The following is a 14,855-nucleotide window of genomic DNA, read 5'->3' on the forward strand; positions in this document are numbered from 1 at the left end:
TTTTTTCATTTTAAGTATCCATTTGGTGTCCCCCCTCTTTCCCTCCCCCTGACCTTTTTTGCCCCTGAACTTCCTTCATTTCTAGAGTATGGAATTCTTTTGCTATACTGCTGCCTTGACATTTTTTCTTGTAATATAAAGCTACTGATACGTTTAATATTTAATGTCTCCCAGAAGGTAGATGTTGAAATATCTTCCTAGTACTATTCTAGTTCTAGTCTCAGATTTAGAGGGAAGATTTAGTCTTGGATTTAGAGGGTGCCATGCTTATTACTATTGTTATAGCAGACCTGCTTGTTATCTTTTATTTGAGGTCAGACTAACAGTTGGATCAAAAGGCCTTCTTTTCCTAAAGAATTTATTTGACCAGCCATAGCTGACAAAAGAGCTGAAGAGCTCTTCCTGACTGAAGAGCTTAAGTTTTGCCTTGGTTTAATCTCTCCTTTTTCTGTCTGCAATTAAGAAAATGTCTTCTTTTTATGACTGCCACTAAGTTCTCCCACCAAGGACTTCCCTCATTGCCCCATACCTCCACTAGTTTTGCCTCTTGCATTTTTCACAGCTTTCCCAAGAGACTAGAAAATGAAGAAGGTTTGTACCTATGTGTCAATGTCACTGCTTCTTGCCACCCCCTCTGGTACTTGCAGGGCTTCCCTTCTGCTCACTCAATTCCACTGCTTTCCAAAACCATCCTGAATCATCTTGGCAAGAGCAAGTTTCTTCTAAGAATGTTTCAGATGACCTCAGAATAGTTTGTTGTGCAGTGGAGTGGTTCAAAACAGACAAACAAGTGTTCCTTATCCTTCTGATTTGGAGGGAAAGTTTACTTCTGGTCCCAGATGGAACAGCTTAATTCTGGGAGCGGGGCTTAGAAAACAGACTCTACCAATGAGATGCCAAAGAATTTAGTATCACTAGGAATAGGTCTGTCCACCTTGTCATTACCTATCATCACCTCTTCTCTAATGTCATACTGTAGAAGGACACTGGCAGGTTACCATTGGATTCTCCCAATATCCCAAATACAGTGGAACACTCAGAAATTGACTGACCACTTTACAGAAACCAGCCCATATCTTTTGTTTTATTACATATTTTTTAAATTATCAATTCCTTTGCTAAACTGAGCAACAAATACAACCCAGCATTAGGAGGGGTTGGCAACCGCTTACCAAAGTGCAGACACTTTAATGAACTGACAAAAAAAGCAGGTTGTAGGGTAGAAATCGATATTTTGCACTCAAACTAAATGACCTGAGAGGCAGAAGAAACAAGTAAGTGATGACTTTTTGGCATTTGAAATCCTTAATTAGGCATATACTAACACTTAGGAGGTGGTTCCTCTCTATGGGATGTGAGGCACCTCAACCTATTAACTCTGTAAATGAATGTTTAAAGGACACTAAAGGAGCTTTGCTAGTGTTTTCTTTCAACTGTTACCCAAATGAGCAAAGCAGGTTGAAGAATGTGTGAAGTGATTAATTACACTAATTAAAAACACTTTATTTACACTTACTCTATAATTTATCATTACTACTTTTGTCATTTGATCGAAGGTGAGTGAAGTGTTGTTTATAATTGGTATGGGAGCTAATTAAATGGTCGTTCAAGCACGTTTTGGTCTATTTCCTTTGTCAATTAGAACTGGCATCGTAATAGATGACTGACCAAATGGAGATGTATAGCACAATAGTAGTGCTACATTTTACTACTTACTTGGAGAAGCAAATGTGCCCTGGGAAGCCAGCTGACTTTATATCTCAAGGAGAGGAAAAAACACTTCTCCTTTCACTTGCCTGGTGTTTTTGTTTGTAACTTCATATGAAAACCTCAAGTAACAAACATGCAATTACCTCATGGAGGGTGACTAGGTAGATGTTTGTGTTGTAATTATTTTAGCCAAATCAGAGATAATTATTGCGTCGATTTGGAATACTGAATTAATCATACCCTTTTCCTGTAATAATATAGCACTGTATGTAACTTGTCATTATCTGGTATTTATTTTATAATGGAACAACTACCATAAAATGTATTATCGAATACTTGTTCCACAATAAATTCTGCTCTGTAGTGTAATACATTAATCTTGTTTCATAATTCAGCCTTTTTGTTTGTTTGTTTGTTTGTTTTGAAGATTGACCATACTATTGCTATAGTGTTATCTTGAATTGTTAGACACTGTGTAGCTAAAATGTTTGACATATTCCCTAAGATACTGTGGTCTGAGGATTAGGAAATGGGAGCAACTTTTCAGATGTTTGACAGGCAGACACTAGGGATAGTTTGTCACTGATATCCCCAAGAGAGCAATTTTCTATTGTTTCTTTTTAAGAGTTCCTCCTGTACGAGAAATTCACATTCATCTGGCTACTTAGCTTTGTGATACAGCAATATGTTACAATATGAGACAGAAAAACACAAGGATCTCTGAGTATGTAAAGGAGTTAATCCACACTCCTGCGACCTTGACTTGCTTTCCTGTAGTTAAAAATATGTTTCACAAATACTGATTGTACTTAAATCTTATCAGAGTTTTCCTTGGTAAACTGTCCTTAAGAACAAAGGGGTCCAGCAAGGGTGGACATACTTTAAGAAGAAAATATTAATGGTGCAGGAGCGGATTGTCCCTATATGAGTCCCAAAAGATGAGTGGGTGAGGAGGAAGACCAGCCTGGCTGAAGGGGGTGGTTTTGCTGACTCTTGGGGAAAAAGGAGAGTTTATGTCCTTTGGAAGAAGGGGTAGAAAACTCAGGAAGAGTACAAGGACGTCATTTGGTCATGTAGAGAGAAAATGAGAAAAGCGAAAGCTCGGCTACAACTCAATCTGTCAACTGCTGTGAAAGATAATAAAAAGTGTTTTTATAAATACATTAACAACAAAAGGAGGGCCAAGGAAAATCTCCATCCATTATTGGATTTGGGTGGGAGGGGGAACGTTGTCACCAAGGATACGGAAAAGGCTGAGGTATTTAATGCCTTCTTTGCCTCAGTCTTTGTCAGAAAGACCAGTTATCCCCAGGGCAGCCAGCCCCCTGAGCTGGTAGACAGGCATGGGGAGAATAACCCCCTCTGCAATGCAGGAGGAAGTTGTGAGTGACCTGTTGTGCCATTTAGACACTCACAGGTGTATGGGGCAGGATGGGATTCCCCAGAGGCTGCTAAGGAATCTGGCAGAAGGGCTCACCAAGCCACTCTCCATCATTTATCATCAGTTACCATGATGATTGACTGGGAAGGTTGCAGAAAACAGGAGGTTGGCAGATGTGGTGCCTGTCTACAGGAAGTGTGGGAAGGAGGAACCTAAAGGGTGTCAGCCCAACTTTGGTGTTGGGGAAGGGTATGGAACACATAATCCTGAGTGTGATTACATGGCACATACAGGACAACCAGGGGATGGGGCCCAGCCAGCACAGGTTTAGGAAAGGCAGGTCCTGATTGACCAACCTGATCTCCTTCTATGACCAGGTGACCTGCCTAGAGGATGAGGGAAAGACTGTGGATGTAATCTACCTCGACTTCATTAAAACTTTTGATACTGTCTCCCATGGCACACTCCTGGAAAAACTGGCAGCCCATGGCTTGGACAGGTGGCCTCTTCCCTGGATTAAAAACTGGATGGATGTCTGGACCCAAAAAGTGGCGGTGAATGTTGCGGTATCCCATTGGTGGCCTGTCAGTAGTGCCCAGGATTGGAGGCATCCTATTTAATATCTTTATCAACAGTCTAGACAAGGGGATGGAGTGCACCCTCAGCAAATTCATGGCTGACAATACATTGGGCAGGAGTGTTAATCTGCCGGAGGGTAAGCAGGCTCGGCAGAGGGATCTGGACAGGCTGGGTGGATGGGCCAAGGCCAGTTGTAAGAGGCTCAAAAGGCCAAGTGCTGGGTGCTGCACCTGGATCACAACAGCCCCAGGCAGCTCTGCAGGCTGGGGACAGAGTGGCTGGAAGGCAGCCCAGTGGAAAAGAACCTGGAAGTGCTGGTTGACAGCCAACTGAACAAGATCCAGGAGTGTGCCCAGGTGGCCAAGAAGGCCAGTGGCATCCTTGCTTGTACCAGCAATAGTGTGGCCAGCAGGACCAGGGCAGATTGTCCCCCTGTGCTCAGCACTGGTGAGGTCACACCCCGAATCTTGTGTCCAGTTCTGTGCCCCTTAATTCAGGGAGGACATTGAGGCGCTGGAGCCTGTCCAGAGGAGGGCAATGGAGCTGGGGAAGGATCTGGAGCACAGGCCCCATGAGGAGCATCTGAAAGGAGCTGGGGTTGTTTAGTCTGCAGAAAGGGAGGCTCAGGGGAGACCTTATTGCTCTCTGCAACTGCCTGAAAGGAGGGAGCAGCCAGGTGAGGCTCGGCCTCTTCTCCCAAGCAGCCAGCAACAGGACAAGAGGAAATGGCCTCAAGCAGCACCAGGTGAGGTTCAGGTTGGATATCAGGAAGAGTAAGCATTGGAAGAAGCTACCCATGGAGGTGGTGGAGTCACCATCCTTGGAAGTGTTCAAGCAACAAATAGAAGTGGCACATAGTGCCATGATCTAGTTGACAGAGTGGTGTTCAGTCAGAGGTTGGACTTGATGATCCTGGAGGTCTTTCTCAACCTTAGCAATTCTGCGATTCCAGCAAGTGTTTGTTTTTAAAACCTCACCTGTGATCTGGTATGACAAATAGCAGAATTTAATAGGATGTGCTTCCTTTCCCCCCATCTCTAATCAGCATCAGTGTACTGAACCAGTCTCTCAGCACTTACAAAACAGCTTAACTTCTGACACCAGCAAGCTGCTTAGCACCCAAGTTCCTACTGTCTTTCTTATGTGAGAGACTCTTTTGCCTATGACCAGCATGGGCTATGATTCAGATGAGCTGTGCTACTTGTGTGGTCACTAGACAAGTCCTTACCCTCAGAAGGAAGGGAAGAAAACATTTGATGACTCACCAGCTCTGGTTCCCAACCAAGATTCCTGTCTTTTCAACTACCGTTGATGCTGATACCTATTTTTGTAATCTTTCACTGAAGCCTCAGTCAGCATTAATGACTGATCATTGAATCAAAATTCAGTACTGTGTTGATGCACTTTGGTCTTTTTTGGTTATGGTTTGGTTAGGGTTTTTTAGCTAGAATAGTATATGCAGGTACTGAGAAATATCCTAATATTTTACTCATCTGCCATGTAAAATACTTCTGCTTGCAAGCACTTGCTATTCAAGAACAATTTATTAAAAAATGTACTTTCAAATGAAATTTTCAGGTTGTGATTTTTTTTCTTGGTTGGTTTGGTTGTTTTTTATCTTGAATGATGTAAGAAGGAAGAAGAGATGGTCTAAAGAGAACAGAAAGGAGAGACAAAATACTTTATTTCCAAAGATAATATTGCTCTTGAAAATAAAAAAGACAAATGTTTTCATTTTTTTCCTAATTTTTGACCCAGCCATGAATGGTAATAGTAGCTTGGATTCTTTGTGTCACTTTGTTTCCCGTAATCAACTGTCACTGTGATGTCCTTGAATTAATAACAGTCTCATCATTTAAGACCACTCACTTCCTTAGTTTGGTTTTTAAATAGCTGCCCTGCCCCTTATTTTACAGCATTGCGTGTTGTATGTTCAGAAGGAAAAGCAGTGGTCCCTGAAGGAATCCTGCCAGTGCAGAACTCTGTCCCTCCCAGGCCAGGGCGCTCAGCACAGCCACAGCCCTGCCAGGGGGCTCACCCTGCAACCCTGGCAGAAGCAGGTGGATGATGTGGAAGCTCTCCTCAATATTCTTTCACAAGGAAAAGAATTATTTTATGTGGTGGTGAAAAACATTAGGGAGAACAGGTATTTATATCTTCCCCATATCAACCCTCAAATAGAAACAAAACATACTACAAACTTTTTAAAGCGATGCTACAGATCATCGATATCTGCTATGCTAAATCTTATGAAGCCCAAAGTGTTTGTTTTAAATTGAACAATTGCAGTAATTACGTCTCATTAAGGGAACAACTAAGACTGAATTGTGCTAGCAGTTAACTAGTGATTTCCAGTGCCTAGCTGAAAATAGAGAATTTCCAGCTGCCTTAACACATCTAAAAGCAAATGAAAAATAGTTGGATGAATGCTTTCTTACACCAACACAACACCACAAGAGTTTAAATTTTAGCCTGGAAGAAATGGTAGATCGTCAAGAGCCCACCAGCGTAGAGAAGGACACAAACAAACTTCTCTTCTGAGTGAGCTGTAGGCTCTTCAGAAGGTTTGGTTTTACCTTCAGATTGAAATCTCAAGAATGTTAATGAGAAAAGCAATCCATCTTTTCCGTATCAGACAAGGCAGGACTGCTTGTAGTCCCTAAGTCCTGAAAAAGGAACTCGTGGTTTTTTCATGGTCACTTTGATTGATCTCAGATGTATCTTCTAGTTTGTATGCTTGGTTTAGATTTTGTTATTTACTGGTGAGCAGCCACTATTCTAAATTTGCTTGGGCTTATTTAAAATTGTAGGCTTATTTAAAATATCTATCTGGCTGTCTCTCTAAAATTAATTTGTAATTATTGAAATCTATGTATGTTTTAATTGTTCATTACTGCTTGTTAAGGAAAAAATAAAACCTACTAAATAAAACCAGTATTTTAATGAACTTTAAACTATGTGTGCCAAACTTTTAAAGTTTTTTTCAAAGGGTTGGATAAGTTTCTTTAAGTGCATGGAAGTGTTTAAACTAAATGGTGCAGGGAACCCATGTATGTGTTTCTAGCTGGCGATGTAAATCCCCTAGTGAGCCACAGTAATATGAAAGCAGCACTTGAAAGCCAGATGCAATGAAAATTTAAACATACTGCATTCATAGCATGTGATAGTTTAATCATTATTTAAGCTTTAGAAATGTCACAGCATAATTACTTTCAGAATGAGTACAAATACTTTCATGCACAGAAGTTGCTTTCTTGCTGCAACTTTTGCTTCTCATGGGAAAGTTATGCTTTTGTGAAATTTCTGAACTTGATCTTGTTCATCACTTGATCACAGACAAATTCTCAGTGAAAATTCAAAATCCAAAAGATTGAAATGAACCCTACAGACCTTTTTAAAACTAAGTATGTGTTTTCCTTATGTTCTAAAAAAAATCTGTGCAAGTATTTATTTCATTAAAGAAGAAATTTTGCAACAAAACCAGTTAAATGGAAAATGCTAAATAAACCCTATTTGCAGGGCCAGGGAATGGAAAGTACCAAAGGCTGGATTTATAAGCACCCATAGAGGATTAAATTCAGCTCTCCAGTGGATGTGATACATTTTTCTAGGCTCACAGCATACATGGAGTCCTGCCTCCTTCTATACTTGTAAGGAAAACACAGGGACCAGAACTTAAATTCTAAATTTATCCTGTATCTCGAATGTTCTGATTAATGCAGTTGATTTTGCAGTATAAATTGTGTTGATATGTAAGATAGTGTCAAAATTCCAGTCTCCATTTAGATGCAAACAGTTCTTTTTTACATAACCTACTACGATTTGTTTATAATAAGAACGGTTCAGGTTGGATTTTGGAAAATAGCAGTTATAATGGTGCTGCCATTTCTGAGAAATAGGCTAGAGGAAAAAATACTCTCCATGTAATTCGGGGGTGGGGTTGTTTGCACATTTCTAAGTGGAAATCTTTTTGGAACAGCTTTACATCCTCATAGCAAAGACTTAAAGGTCATAAAAACTGCCTTTGTATCAGGAATGTACTGGAAGTTATTTCTGGTAAATTCATTGGAAATTTTTCATTGTGAGTCTGTTCAAAACTGAACTTATTACATGTTCTACAGGAGCAAAATCATTGTAATCATTCCACATCTCTTAAGGTTTGTGTCACCTTCTGTGCTCTTGTGAGCTTGTTAGTGCTAACCAGAAGATGAACCTGTCATCCCTGTAGAGCCCCTGAGAGTGCTATAGATGGTAGCTGGTGGTTTGAAGGTGACCCATGCAATGGCCAAGGTATAACCCTTTTCCCTTCTCTTGTGATTCACATCCTAGGCCCAGACACTAAAAGAGACTAAAATCAGTAAAGACAGAGAAAGGATTAAGTGTGTATTCTTTAACGCAGCTCTTCATGTATCATAGAATCACAGAATGGTTTGGGTTAGAAAGGACCTTTAAGATCACATAGTTCCAACCCCCCAGATGGGGATAGGGGAACATCTTCAACTAGACCAAGTTGTTTAGGGCTCCATCCCACCTGGCCTTAAAAACCTCCAGGGATCGGTTATCCACAGCTTCTTTGGACAACCTGTGCTATCGCCTCACCACCACAGGGAAGAATTTCTTCCTAATAGCTAATCTAAAGCTTCTCTGTCAATATGAACCCATTGTGCTGTCACTACATGCCCTTATAAAAAGTCTCTCTCCATCTTTCTTGTAGGTTCCCTTCAGGTACTGGAAGGCCACAATTAGGTCACCCTAAAGCCTTTACTTCTCCAGACTGAACAATTCCAATTCTCTTAGCCTTTCCTCATAGGAGAGGTGCTCCATCTAACTTGGTGGCCCTCCTCTGGACTTGCTCCAACAGATGTTTTTCTGTGCTGTGGCCCCACAGCTGGATACAGCACTGCAGGTGGGGTCTCACCAGAGCAGAGCAGAGGGGCAGAATCCCCCCCCTCACCCTGCTGCCCACCCTGCTTTGGATGCAGCCCAGGACATGTTTGGCTCTCTGGGCTGGGAGTGCACATGGCTGGGTCATGTCCAGCCTCTCATCCATCAGCACCAACTCCTTCTCAGCAGGGCTGCTCTGGATCTGTTCATCCCCAGCCTGGGTTGGTACCAGGAGTTGCCCAGACCCAGGTGCAGCACCTTGCACTTGGTCTTGTTGAACCTCATGAGATTCCCATGCACCCACTTCTCAAGTTTGTCCAGGTCCCTCTGGATGGCATCCTGTCCTTCAGGTGCGTCAAGTGCACCACTGGGCTTGGTGTCGTCTCCAAATCTGCTGCGGGTGTCTGATATATGGTCTCAGGGTAAAAACTGGGAAACTTGCTATGTGCATATGGTAAACTAAATCACTTGTACGTGAACCTAATGAACATTAGAACATGATTTAGTTTCACAGAACTACTAAATAACTGTAGAAAGTGCCAGTGTTCATGGTCCTGACATGCCCTTCAGTCTGGCAGCCCAAGTTTAGGCTCACTGCCTGTACTTGGCTCTCCTGCTGTGCAACACTGTGGTAGGGAAGATAAGATAGCTGACAAAACAGTCCTCAAAGATTCGCTGAGATCAGGGTGTGTCCTGCATGATGAGAAGGGCAATTAATATTTTAAAAGCTGCCATCCATCCCTGCAGGCACCAAAGTATTACATCACCGTGTGTACAGGACAGTGGCAATAATCAATAGATCTAATGTGCTGGGGGCTCAGGGTAGCAAGATAGCATTTCCCAGGCAGAACAACTGGGTATAATTAAGTGAAATAAAAAAGGTTTATCCTTAGGGGGAAAAAACCCACATCAAGTATTCTGAGTTGAAAAGCAAGAGTTCTTTATCAAATAGTGTGATTGGATATGTTTAGGCATAGAATTTCTTCGCCAGTCAAAGCCATACATTTCTTGCAAACAAAGCAATGTGGTCTGTTGCTTGAACATAATGACTGAGTGGTAAAGAAACAAAGTAATGTATGTATTTTTATTACTGAAAAGTCAAATTCTGAAAATCTGAAGCCAGATACATATGATAATTTCAAGGCTCCCAGATAATACAGATATGCTCTTTCACGGAGACTTTCTGACTGCTCACAAATCTTGTCTCCACAGGGCCCAGCCTCCTCTCCCAGAGTGCACTCCAGCTCAATTCCAAACCTGAAGGATCCTTCCAGTACTCAGCCAGCTACCACAGCAACCAGACCCTCGCCCTGGGTGAAACAGCGTCCGCCCAGCTCCCATCCCGCAGCAGTCAGGCCAGAGGTGCCATCCAGAGCTACAGCCAGGTATGTGTCCTAAGCAATCGTGGTCTCTCACACCTGAAACTGTGTGGGGTTGTTCCCAGGAAAGAGCTGTTCGGTGCTTGCCCACACCTGAACTTTAGCATTTACTTTCTGTCTCATTCAACACACCTGCAGCAGGGTGGAGTTACCATCTTGATTTTTTGTAAATCTCTGGTGGGTTGAGTTGCATAGTAATAAGGTAATCCTGATTAAAAAGGATATCTGCATGCCAGATTTACTTACTTACTTGCATATATATTTTGGTGTCAGCATGTTCTAGCATTTAATTTTCAAAGCAAATTTCTGTGACTCTGCTGGTTAGGAGTCCACCCTAAGGTCTAGGACCTGCCAGCATTGGTCTGAGAACATTACTGAAAGCAGTAAGTGCCAGGAAACAAAAACAAAGCCAGGCCGACACCAGATGTGAAACCTGCTTGGGATACCATGCATCACGTGGTGCTATGGCCTAATCTCAATGTAAGAAACATTTTTTTCACCACATATTGTAGGACAAGCAGTTTGTCAGTCAGTCACCTCTACTTTTGAAACATTTTGAAAGATTGTCTCAGATACTCATGAAAACTTTGTAAATCCCTCTACCTGTCTAAACCATCTCTCCTGGCTCTGAAAAGTAACCTTCTCACCTTCTGTGCTTTTCACTGTGATATCAAAGCCTCTCAGTAGAAAGTTAAGCTTCAGTTTAGACAAAAATTTCAAGAAACATTCATGCCTCTGTACATAAACGAAGTCTGACTAGGTTGCGTTGGTCAACACAGGTTATTTTCTCTGTTTTGATGCTAACCATCCCAGCAAAGCAGACCATCTCAGTGTGACATCAGGACATTTTGCAGTTCAGGATTCTGTAGAAGAGAGTAGTTACTTAAATTTCAAAGCCTTAAATTGCTAAGAGATTTCAAGTATTATACTCATTGCACAGTTTGTAGGATACTGAGAGACATACAATATTCTATTCTCTCAATTTGCTCAGAAAAGCTCCCTATCCTCTAAGACTGAAAAATGAAATAAAGCCCAGTTAAATTAAATTTCAAATTGGATAGGTAATTTTTTTATAGAATCTTTTACATTGAAAAAGACCTCTGAGAACAGAGTCCCAGCATTAACCCAGTATGCCATCAGTATGCCATGTAGAATCCAGCACTTGGCCTTTTGAACCTCTTACAACTGGCCTTGGCCCATCTACCCAGCCTGTCCAGATCCCTCTGCAGAGCCTGCCTACCCTCCAGCAGATTAACACTCCTGCCCAATGAATTTGCTGAGGGTGCACTCCATCCCCTTGTCCAGATTGTTGATAAAGATATTAAGTAGGACTGGCTCCAGTCCTGGGGGCTCTACTCACAGACCACCAACTGGATGCAGCACCTTTCACCACCACTCTCTAGGCAGAGTCATCCAGGCAGCTTTTTACCTAGTGAAGAATGCACCCAACCATACCATCAACTGCAAGTTTCTCTCAGGGAAAATACTGTCATCTGGAGCTGTGCGTTTTGAAAACCATCATACCCTGGGGGTTGGCCTGGAAGACTGTGATGGAGTCTTCAAGGAGGCTGGAAAAAGTAAGATGATGAAAAGGGAGCAGGTTATGAGGGCAACAGAAAAAAAACAAAGTAGAAGTGAGACGGGAAGGAGAAATAATCTGGTTTTAAAAAAAGGCAGGAAGGAAAATTGTGCAATTATGTAGAGGTTAGAAATAGATATTTCCTTAATGTATATTTTCTTTTACTCATTGATAGAAAAGGATGAATTTATGGAGGGTGAAAAAATATTTAGATTTTTTTCATTGAAATTATACTGAGCAGACATTGCTTAGAACTGAGAAGCTCCCATGAACCATCTACTTCAGAGAGAACTGGTTTTCCTAAGAAAGGTAATTAGTAAGTTAGTAAGGCAACATTTCCTATCCTTTGTTTTTCTTGGTATTAGAGGATAGAAAATAGATTTTCTTTTTTCTTTCCTCCACATTGTAGGGTAGATATTCCTGCAGGAAAATAATTGAGGATTTAATAATTTTTCACACCATGATCCTGCAAAGGATGCTTGACAACTTCAGATGAATTAAAACATATTTTGAAAATAATAACAAACTGCCACATAAACTACGAGTTAATACCATAACAATATATAAAAGAAGTTTTAAAAGAGGTAAACAGGAAGAGGAAAATTCAAAAGTCAAAACTAAAAAATGCTAAATATGACCATTGCTGATCCCACAATTATGGGGAAAGAAAAGTCAATCCTAAGAATTGTTTTGCTATACCTGTTATAATTAAAATAAGCCTCAGGAGCTGAAGCTTCTCAGATTGTGATAATTTCCTTTGATATTTGTGTGCAAGGAATATAGCTGTCTCTCAACATGAATGATAGTCCAAATGCCTGCAAAAAAAATGTAAATAGTCCCAAGGCCAGCTGTGACAGCAAGAACAATTTGTGAAAATGCAATTGTATAAAAAAGAGAAACTAATTAGTCTTGGGACTTCCTGTATAGTGCTGCAAAGTGCAATCTAACATTTTTGTCAATTTGGTGGAGTTCATTATAGATCATAGAGTTTTTCCAGTGCTTTGACTACTTTAGAACACAAAACTTTTATCTTCTAAATATTAGTGGGATAGGATTTCTTAGCAAAAACTGCTCTTTTGGCAGGGAATTACTCTGCTTCCCCACTGAAAACAGCTTTTCAAACCCAGTGTCCAGATGCTGATATGTCTTCTATTAATTGCTGAAGTTTATTTGTGAAGAGGCTGTAGTGGCTTCTAATTAAAAAAAAAAAAACAACAAAACATAAAAACAAAACCAAACAGATTTTGGAGATGATTTGCTCAAAAATGAGTCTTCTCTTTGGACAATGTAATTCATGAACAACCAGGTTTACTGCAGTGTTGAGAATGGTCATCTTATGTTGCAGAGATATCACAGGAGTATAAAGCATAGCACATACTAATTACAAAGAGTGGTTTCCCACATGCTCTGCCATGTGTTTGCAAGGGGACAGGAAATGAAGTTTACCTTTTGGATGAGGACTTGTTTAGTTGGTAATGCTGCAGTCTTTTCAGAGGCTGTGGCAGCAACACAGGTAAATTGCTGCTGAATATTACCCTGTGCATCTGATGCCTCTGCACTGAAAGCTGGCACGGAATTGGAAAACCCTAAAAATCAAAAAGTAGATGGAAAATAAAGATGATTGAAAAGTATTGAAAAACCATTTAGCAGTTAGTATTCTAACTTGTCTCCTTTTTCCTATAAACAAGTCATAAGTTTGTCATTCATCAGACCACCACACCTCACTAGCAGATGAGTGCTAGAATTGGTTAAGTTGTCAGGCAGAAACTGTATACTGGCCACAAGATAATTCAGACAAAAGCTTAAATAAGGATTTCACTTCTGGTAGAGTATGGCTGATGATGATGTGTTTAAAACCAGGTTTCAAATATGAACATAAGAATTTTTCTCGCTTAAAGGAAACAAGATGAAATCTTAAGACAGATTACTCTTATTACAGCACTCAGAGAACAATTCACTAGTGGAGCTTACGTCAATGGAGATCTGCAATGTTGCTTTGATCCTACAGTAGGTAACAATTGTAGCTTTCATTGCTGCTTTAAAACCAGAGATGGACCATCTCTGGACCCTCTGAAAAGATCTCACACAATGCTCTTTGTGGATATAGAAGATTACAAATACCTTCCTTCATCTATATGTGTGACCTTTGAGATTAGGGTCAGGCAGACTGACAGATTTTCCTAATAGTATTGGAATTCTGAAATGGAACAATGGAACACAATCAGAAGAAAGAGATGATTGGAATAGGCCACATTTGAGGGATCCAGAGGTATAGTCTGGCATCTGTTATTGTATAAGAGCATTCAAACATAGGTCAAATAGCATCTTCCTAGTCAAGTCAGGAACCTAAAAATGACATTAAAGCAGTCCTGCAGAAGAAAGGCCCCTCTGCAGGTCCAGACCAAAGACTGAAGTGTGCATCCCAAGACAAGAGAATGTTAAGCAATTTCCGTGCCCTCTTCGGCTCTTTTTAAGAGTTTTCATAGAGGCATCAGACCACAGCAGAATGATACCTTGAGTGAAGCCTAATGGAAAGGTCTTTGGGCTCACAGAAAAAAAAGTAGCCTTCAACAGACTGGCAAGTCTTGCAGTATCTGAAAAAGCTCAGAGCATCACTGAAATTGTGAAACAGATTTGCATCCTTGGAGTGTCTCTAGAAAACTCTAGTAAGGATGATAAAGTTTTCTGCCTAAAGCTATCAACACACACCAATATTTAAAAACCAAAGCAGCCTGAAGGGAGGTTTTCCATATGAATTGAGCATACAACTGGAAGATCCTCCCTAGAATCAAGACAAAGTGTCTCCTCATGGACCATAATGTACTGTATAAGACTATGTTAGTATTCATCAGATGTGACCTTATTTGAGATTTTAATGGCAAAGAGATCCCTGAAAGTTCCAGAGAGCAAAGCAAGCTGAAAACTGCTGCTGGCATTTATTGCTAAACTAAAGTTCATCCAGACCTAAGATGGGCATGCAGACTTATTCCAACCTCTCTGGGAGCAGAGTCTTGAATCTCCAAGAATCAATATACCGATTCATAATTAGCAGCTGAACCCAAAGTTTTACATAAATTGTCTAGCCATCTAGGATTTTGTAATTCCTTATCCATGAAAAATTTTCTGCAGAATAAATAAGTCAACAAAGTTATTTGCCCTTCTCAATTCTACTCCATAAACCAGAAACCTTTTATTGCAGTCTTTTATTTAATCATTTTTATAAGTTCCAGTTTAAATTTTCAATTGGAATTGTAAAAAAAAGCCAACAAACAACTACAACAACGAGAAAACCCACACAAAAACAACCAAAAAAGCCCCAAAACCCCCTCATTTCCTGGAATTT

The 14,855-nt window shown here is 40.7% G+C and overlaps 1 protein-coding gene across 5 annotated transcripts in view; it reads left to right on the top strand.

The window, feature by feature from the left end:
• CTNND2 (catenin delta 2) overlaps positions 1–14,855 on the top strand; it is a 638,189-nt gene that overhangs the window by 343,582 nt on the left and 279,752 nt on the right. For all 5 annotated transcript variants that reach the window (XM_085052133.1, XM_085052132.1, XM_085052134.1 and 2 more), the window contains one exon: positions 9,767–9,939. In XM_085052133.1, coding sequence (XP_084908259.1) covers positions 9,767–9,939 — 173 coding nt within the window. The remainder of the gene's footprint in view (positions 1–9,766; positions 9,940–14,855) is intronic.

This window comes from Lichenostomus cassidix, chromosome 2, assembly GCF_008360975.1.
Source record: "Lichenostomus cassidix isolate B80296 chromosome 2, HeHo_3.0, whole genome shotgun sequence".
Classification (NCBI taxonomy): domain Eukaryota; kingdom Metazoa; phylum Chordata; class Aves; order Passeriformes; family Meliphagidae; genus Lichenostomus; species Lichenostomus cassidix.